Here is an 8,858-nt window from a genome sequence, read left to right on the forward strand (position 1 = left end):
AGCCGAAAGAAATTCAATTCGCGGTCAGAAAAATTTAAATAAAGTGCGTTTTTCAACTTTTTTCTTGGTTGTCCACCGGACAATGTCTCAGACTGGTTAGGTTGTCCGGCGCAAATTCTGGTTGTCTCGGACAACCGGACAATGCTTATTTCGAGCAATGGTTTCAGTTATAATATGGATAAATTTGCCCTAAAATAAATATCGTTGCAATGGTATATTTGCGGTATTTCTTGTGAACAAACATTCGATTTGCAAACTTCAAACAGCCATTTCTGGCGGCGCTGCAGCAGCACCAGTCAGCGGGAATATGTATTTCCGCACGTGGAGGGGTGGCGGGTTGGGGTGGTTGTGGACAAAAACATTGTTGTTGTTGCACCAAATTAAGCGATCAAAAGATATTGTAATATTAGTTTTGTCATGAAAGATGAACAAATTAGTAATAGTATTATTCATTTGTTACTTGACAACAGCAATGTTTTTGTCCACAACCAACACAACCCGCCCACCCCTCCACGTGCGGAAATACATAGCTCCCGCTGACTGGCTGGAGTAAGTTGGTCCCGACCATTCGTAATGCCTGATGCTTTAGCCCAGCGGCAACTGTACGCGGGCTATAGGCCTAGTAGTAGTACATGAGCTAACATCAACAGGCATTTTACTCTATAGCCTAGGGTATCATCTAATAACTGATTCGCCAATAATACTAATATAGATTTACCTTCTCAATCACAGATTATTCAACCTTAGGATGAAATCTGCTTAATGTGCTACAATAGGTTGTGGCTGTGAATAGTGTGATTAGTTAATAGTAACAGCAATGTTAGAATAGAAAATGCACATGTGAATAAATTCAAACGGAACATGCCATGACAGTCCGACACCGATAGCGGTGCCATCTGCCGTTGGCGTTGCCAACGCTATTGTAAACATGCATAAATTGGTGATAAAATCTTTCTTTTTTAATACAGTGAACTCTGAAACTTTTAGATAAAATAAACAAAAAACTACAAAACCAAGATTTACACTCTAACATAATGTAGTCTGGTGCTATTGCCTCTACACTGTCATCGTAGCAGCTGATCGTAGTGTCATCGTAGTGTATCCCTCTGACGTCACCATCTCGTGGTGGTGAACTTCCTACTCCTTTTGTGCTTGTGACTCGACAAGTTCTTTTTTGTCGAGTCATTGCCAACTGTGAAACTTGTCTGAACAGGTGTTTTCCTTTGTTGGTCTACTAGAAATTCAGGCTATTCACGTTATACACTATAAAGACTCGATGGTGAATGGAAAAGAGTTTGCTGTCGCGAAAATTAACGGGAAAAAGGTAGTTGTTTTCTCCAAAACCTTTTGCCCTTTCTGCCGGATGGCCAAAGCAATTCTGGATAAGTACCGGCTATCACAGGATGATTACGAGGTTATAGAAATAGAGAAAAGAAACGACGTAGCTGCAATCCAAGATTATATGCTGGAACTAACCGGCGCACGAACGGTGAGATATTTAGACTTAGTACTACTACTACTAGTACTAGTAGTAGCTCTAGAACTATATAGCCCTCCGCTTCGCCGCAGAGCAGAGGGCGAGGGCAGAGCAGAGCAGAGGGCGAGGGCAGAGCAGAGCAGAGCAGAGGGCAGAGCAGAGAGCCTGCGGCGGAGCAGAGGGCTATAGTTCTAGAGCTATACTACCAGTAGTTGTACTCATTTATTTAGTGTCTTTGTGCGGATCGAGGATCGTATGTAATAATGTATATACAATAGTCAATTCTACTTATTACTAGTACAGTGTAACGAGTGTTGGAGATCTGTCCAAATTTCATGATCGATCATCGGTTTTCAGGGCCGTAGGGGCCTACTGGCGCTCATAGGGTCTATGTCCTCCAGGGTACTGCCGGAACGTACCCTGGGTGCGGTCCGGTATACCGAAACGTACCCTGGTACTATCTAATATGGTTAGGGTTAGGGAGTAGGTGTAGGCGTACCCAGCAGCGCCTAGCGTGTGGCAGCGCTTCTTCGTACACAACATTGTTGGTGTTGCCATTTTGAGAGAGGATGGAGAGGTTGTCTGGGTTACCGACCCTGGAGCACCCCACATAGAGCTGGCCTTTTTTGCTGATGCAAGTAGCAGTATATCTGTATGTGACTCATGTAGTACATTAGTCTATGTGCCTGCCCAATGTATATATGTTATTGTACCCCCCGCGACGAAGTCGGCGTGGATATTATGGTTTCATGTCTGTCCAGCGGCCGCTGCCGCCGCAGACACTTTCCCTTCCGCTCTATAACTCGACCTCTAATTGACCTAGCGTGACCAAACATAGCTAGTCTACTTACACATCTTGGGGAGAAGGTGCGCAGCGTTCCAAAACCAGGTCACTACGACCTTTATTTGACCTTTACCTTGACCTTGATTATATTTCCCTTCCGCTCTATAACTCGGCCCCTAATGGACCTAGCGCGAGCAAACTTCGTATACTTGCACATCTTGGGGAGAAGGTGTGTCGTGTACCAAAACCCCTGAGGCAACCAATTTTAACATACTTGCACATCTCAGGCAGATGAGTTGTGTAACAAACCTTTGTCTTTGTGACTTATTTAACTTTACCTACCTTCTACGTCCTTACAGACATATTTCATTCATACTAGATCACGGGGGATACATGTAGTTGGCGACAACTGCCCTTTCTAGTTTATAATAGTTAGTACTGACAGCACAAGTTCAGCATTTTGCATTGACTTGAATGCAGTATTTATATATGTCGTCATAATGAGTACACGAATGACAGATCTGTTATTTATGTGCTTTTTTTGTCATGCTATATTCCCAGTTGATAGCTCCACCAACCTCTCTGTCCCAAGCATTGTACCAGTACCACAAGGTATAACAACCAAAGCAGTGAAAGCACTCTGCATCTAATATTGGGGTGTCTCCTGAATTCTACCACACTCCCGTAACTATTGTGCCCACTGACCATTCACCTAATTGCATACAATGTTCACCATTCAGAGCATATACCCACGACGGCACGCTGTGCTGTCAAATTTATTCTTCACCTCTTTTGTGCATGAAAATAGCAAGGATACTGGCTACCCAGTACTTTACAGGACATACCAGGTTGCAAGTGGCAGTGTGTACATATCTTTGGTTAATGGAGCGAAGTCAAACGATTCGGAATGGTAATTGTTAACAGTTCAACCGCAAATGATTGCCTGGGACTGAACATTATCGTGACTTCGTTCAGCTAAGCTATCTGTGTAGTCAGGTATAAAGGGAAGGCAATACAGTAAAAGGCTGAAGAACCAGTTAAAAACCAGTCTGCATTTAGTGGGGGTGGGAGTTCTATCATACAGGCCAACCCTGATTTTTTATTTTGATCAATTCTGTCATATTCGCGATGACATGGGTGTGAGTACATTGCGTAGGTGAAGGCTAAGATACTCTATCTGTGTGTCCAGTGACAAGAGTCTGTTTGGGCTTATTGACCTGTACATGTATATATCATCAGCATTTCCATCCGTTTGGGGGGTCTGACCATGGTACAGGACACGCGTTGGTCATAAGCTCAACCACATCTATACAGTTACATTAGCTCTACCTGTGTAGCCTCTTCGTTCCTGCTGCATGAAACTAAGGGGGTACACCAGTAGAGCTACAGTTATGTATGCCACTGGCAATTTCCAGTAGAAATGGCTGATAGTTTCCTGTTACTATTCCAGGAAAATTGGCTTGAATCCCATACGACCACATACCCAATGATTCCATTTTAGTGTAGTTTCAGGTACTATATTAAATTTAAATGCCATATACCAGTGGTCTTTGGGGTACCAGCCTTTTGGTGGTACCTTCCCCTTGGCGCCATAAACTCCTCCATATCGCCCATAACCTTACTCTTTATGTGCCATTACCCCTTACCTCATAGCACCCCATTGATAAGGCCACAATTAAAAAAATCTTTGTTTGCCCTCACCCGACCTAGGCTGAAAAGTTTGGGTAGGTAGGTAGGCTTTTTTGGAGGGGGGTCTTTTTACAAATTCAGCATGGTGTCTACATGCTCGGGTGTGCTTGTGTGGAGATACCTTTTATGTTGAATGTTTGTTTTGCTTGCTACATATAATATGTTGCCTACAGATTTATATAATGTACAATGATACAATTTGTTAAAAAAGAATGGAAAATGATCAATAACTTTTTTTTGAGTCGGCCCATTTTTGGCGAGTCGGTCGGGTGAGGGCAAACAAACAATATTTCTATTATGACCTAATCCCATACCCCACATAGGGTTGATACTTCCCAGTATGGTAACCACTGGCGTATGCGATAATAGCCCTGTCACACTAAAGCGTATAGCCTTAACGTATAGCCTTAACGTATAGCCTTAGGCACACGTAAGTCATAATAGGTCAACCAGGAATGTAAGTGCATTAGGTAGACCAGATAATATCATGTGAGAATAATATACTGGAGGAAGGCTCAAGGAAAACACCAAAGACATTGGTGGAATAACCCGTGGGGGTTGATACCTCTAACTGTAGCTGCGTTTTATAAAGTCTAATTGCAATTAAATTCGTGTCTGTTGCCTTTGTTATTAAAATTTAACTCTCACGCACGCACAGTGACAGACACACCCAAAATGACCTTTTATTACTTCCTTTTGTTTAACTACTGTTTCTCTATTTCTGAATCATTTTCAACAAGATTTCTTTATTATTCACGCAGGTCCCAAGAGTTTTTATTGGTGGCAAGTGCATCGGAGGAGGCCAAGAGACGACTGCATTGGAAGACTCTGGCCAGCTGAGGGAAATTCTGCAAGCTGCGGGTGCTATAGCTAACTGAAAAATGGACAAATGGAACATCACAACTTAGTGACCTCCCCCCCCCCAAAAAAAAAATATATAGCAAAAGAGTATTAAAATTGACAGGGACATGGAGATAGTTTGAGTTTATCGTTTTATCATGCATTTACATTGATATCAGGGGTTTATCTATATTGAGAGTCTATATCAGAGTCTATATTTATAGACTCCTGTTGATATATACCTAATAAATATGTGCTGGTTTTTAAAGGTTGACTCTATGCACAATGCACAATGCTATTATGCTTAAAGATGCACAATGCTATTATGCTTAAAGATGCACAATGCTATTATGCTTAAAGATGCACAATGCTATTTATGGTATTTTTCTCGATTGAGTTTTATTCTTGAGCTGCTTAAATATGTGATATTATTTTATCATGTTAGATATCTAGATATATCATGTTAGATATATTGCTATGCATGTTTGCTCTTTTAGTTGGTTTTATACTAATGTTTTTTTGATACTAGCTTTATTGACAATAGCTAGTACGTACCTATGTCGTTTAATATGATAGAGTAGGTGTGGTTTATGATAGTACTTATGCACTGGTTACTGATGACTGTAATTATGTACTTAGTCTGAACTGGGTAATTTTTTACCTGAATATTTATGGAGACTAATAATTACTGTTAAAAATATCAGGAGTACATAAGTAGAGACAGTAGCACATGTTTTTACTCCTGATAGAATGTATATCACATGGGTACTGAGTCGCCCGAATCTCTCCTCATAAAATGTGCCATAAAATGTAAGAAATTGCTTGTTAGTCTGCATTGGTTAATTTTTGTTCTCCTGAAAATGCATAAATGGTATGATGACTGTGATACATGGGATTAATAATATCACGAGTATATGAATAGAGAAATGAAACGTGTTTTTATTCACTGCTGTATGTAATCGTAAACATAACCACTTTCCCATACTGTGCAACAAAATCAAAGTCACATGTTCTACCTAGTACAATGTCCATACCACCAACAAGCCTTTAAGAGAAATAAATGGTAAATGTTTGTGGTACAAAATGTGGTTTTATTAGCTTTCATAATGCTGGGTTTACACTATCGATTTTTGTCAGCAAATCGTACCGATTTCAAGTGCAACACAATCACCGTCCAACACAATGGGCTGAAATTCGATTGTGTTGGTGTCGGAGTCGGAGACAAGTCGACGAGTTGGCGAAATAGAACGTGTTCTATTTTGCTCGACTCGGATTCGTGAAATCCGGCGAGTTTGGATAAATCTAATTGGCTTAAAAACTTTCACGTGATACCTACTTCCTCTAGCTACTTACTATAACGCACATACTTCCTCTTCCCTCCATTCTCCAACTTCCAAACTGCAGTGTTTCAGTACTGCAGTGGCTGGCAATCTACATACCGGGGTCACCCATCTGATCTTTAATAAATAACTATAAAAGTTAATTTATAGAGATCAGTGGGGGTCACCCTGGGACGGGCAAGACGGAGAAATTAATCGTAGCGATTTGCTGAGCAAAAATCGATAGTGTAAAACAACAGCTCAACACCAACTTCTATTTGGGTCAAGTCGGGGGCAAAGTTGGGTCGCTTGAAATCGGCACGATTTGCTGAACAAAAATCGATAGTGTAAACCCAGCTTAAGTTGTCTGTGACATTTAGTAAATGTGAAGTTTGAAAATATAAGACTACAAATAAACATTCTGCAAACGGGAGTTAATGTTATAGTATCATATATATTATATATATTAATGTTATTATATTATGTGTTATATTACCCTAATGTAAATTAACAGATTAACTCCTAAATATTATGTTGATGGCAGTGAGCAGACGCAGCGATATTTTCGACAATTATTCTAGACCTGAAATTTCACATAATATCGTCACGCGTTGTTACTGATGATTAACACGGTTACCTGCCTTAAAAGCTGGGTTTACACTACCGACTTTATGTTGGCGAGTTTGTACCAACTTCCCACTATACAACCGACAATCGGCAGTGTAAACGCAAACATTGCGCGACAAGGCGCGATCGATAGCCACTCGTTGGGCAGATTAGAAGATGTTCTATTTTCGCCAAATTCGAGTTGCGAACATTGGAAAGTATTTGCGGTACGCGATCTGCCCGTGCCTCTAAGCGTATGCTCGCGGCGGTTCGCCTGTCAAGGCAGTAACACAATTAATGATTTTTTGTGTCTCGTAAACTTTGAGAAAATGTTTTCCCCGAGGTCATTTCTCTTGAACTCCCGCAGCAGACGCCGGCGGTCCTCGGCTTTCTCAGTTGACTATCGCATTTTATAGATATTCAGTTATTGTGGCCATTAAAAAACGTGCAGGCCTGTATGACATCCTTACCGTAAAAAAAACAATTAAAGCATATGTAGGCAGCAACTGTACATGTACAGCTGTGATTGTATATTTGTAGGCAGTTCCCTTTGTACTTATATATTTGTGTGTCTGTCTGTGTGTGGTGTGTGTGTGTGTGTGTGTGGTGCGTGCGTGCGTGCGTGGCGTGCGTGCGTGCGTGCGTGCGTGCGTGCGGGTGTGTGCGTGCGCGTGTGCGTGAGCGTGTGTGTATACTTCGCTTATAGGTATACTCCACTGTAGGCTACCCATGTTCCTATATATTGTATCCATTGGAATGTTTAATGCTTAAAGACCGTACGAGTCTCTCTACGCGACTTGAACATTCGCAAACGTAAAGGAAAAGGTGAATGGGAACTCGTTTTACATGTTAGGCGACAAATGCCAAACCGAAAAATGGCGCGAAAACAAAAGCGAAAAATGCCAAGACCGTCAGAAGGCATCAATCAATGTGTGCGAGTGCGGAGTACGTTCGATTCAGCGAATTCAACGTTGAGTAAAATATCTTATTCTAATTTACTGATCATTTAGATAACGTCTTCTCGTATATAACTATAAAAGTACGACAAAGTACAGTCACTCGTATACACGTACAAAGATCTATAGATGTTATATATTATGAAGAGTCCGCATAATAGGAAATATTATGAATTTTATTTGAAAATGTGAAATATATTATTATTATTATTTGAATATATTAGGAATTTCTATTATGGACTCTTGATTTTTATTCAAGCCACTAATTCCATTCTTAAGTCACATAATCAATTAATCGGTTTCATTCACTCCAACGTCGATTATTAGCATGGCGTATGGCATCGCCTCGTTGCTAATGTAATACAGATAGTACGCAGGCGACAGATATCCACATAATAATTAGTAGAGCGCCCAAGCCATGTAGGGTACGAAACTACCTGACATTTATGCCATCTCGCGTCCCATTCCCCTTTGTCTCCCTGTCGCCGTCGCTTAGCCTAGCCTTCTTCTACGCTCCCCAGCTTATCTTTAATTGCCGCCTTTCTCAGTCTCCTAATCCCCGGCTCTTCCCTCAGCAAGCTATATTATGGAATATGTTTGCCTCAGACGGCACTGCACGCCTAAGCACGGTGCGTCGCGCATGCGCAATATCTCCGAAGAGAAATCGTATTATGCAAATTATAGCATTAAAAATGTAAGAGGAGTTATCCTAAGCATAGATTTATATATGATTAACATTCATCAGTAAAGGACATCATTTAATAAAATAGGAGGAAGACCTTGCATGTAAGGTCACCGCTCGTAATACGGCAAGCCAGTACACAATCTGGCTACGTTAGTGTGTTAGCCGCATGTCGAATATCATTCACCAGAGGGAGTTATATTTTGTGATGAATATGCATTCTAAAAATGGTTAAGGGGGTAACCTCAGGCATAGTTTTCCTGAATAAACTTTTATCAGTAGACCTGTGTTTGATAATTAGGAGAGCGCCCCAGCATGTAGGAAGTAACAAAAACACCTACTTTTGCCCATCAGCGTCACTTCCCACTTTGCCGTCCCTGTCCCCTCGCATCAGCTCGTACCTTTCTTCTTCTAACCGGCCCCGAGCTATCTTCGCCTTGCGCTCGTTATCCTCCATCCGCTTCGCCCTCACAACCAAGATTTTTGCCTCAGACAGCTATATATT

The 8,858-nt window shown here is 41.2% G+C and overlaps 1 protein-coding gene across 1 annotated transcript; it reads left to right on the forward strand.

Moving 5' to 3' along the window:
• The first annotated feature begins 1,115 nt into the window (after positions 1-1,115).
• LOC106818951 (glutaredoxin-1-like) lies at positions 1,116-5,869 on the forward strand. Its single transcript, XM_014823616.1, has 2 exons — positions 1,116-1,489; positions 4,712-5,869. Exons 1-2 carry the CDS (start codon positions 1,277-1,279, stop codon positions 4,826-4,828), a joined length of 330 nt encoding a protein of 109 aa, XP_014679102.1. The 5' UTR covers positions 1,116-1,276; the 3' UTR covers positions 4,829-5,869.
• Positions 5,870-8,858: the final 2,989 nt, after the last annotated feature.

The sequence above is a fragment of the Priapulus caudatus genome, unplaced genomic scaffold (genome assembly GCF_000485595.1).
Source record: "Priapulus caudatus unplaced genomic scaffold, Priapulus_caudatus-5.0.1 Scaffold2686, whole genome shotgun sequence".
NCBI lineage: Eukaryota > Metazoa > Priapulida > Priapulimorpha > Priapulimorphida > Priapulidae > Priapulus > Priapulus caudatus.

Coding starts and splice junctions, on each gene's coding strand:
- LOC106818951 (XM_014823616.1), top strand. CDS start 1,277: ATGGTGAATGGAAAAGAGTTTGCTGTCGCGAAAATTAACGGGAAAAAG. Junction 1,490..4,711: donor AACTAACCGGCGCACGAACG/GTGAGATATTTA, acceptor TTATTCACGCAG/GTCCCAAGAGTTTTTATTGG.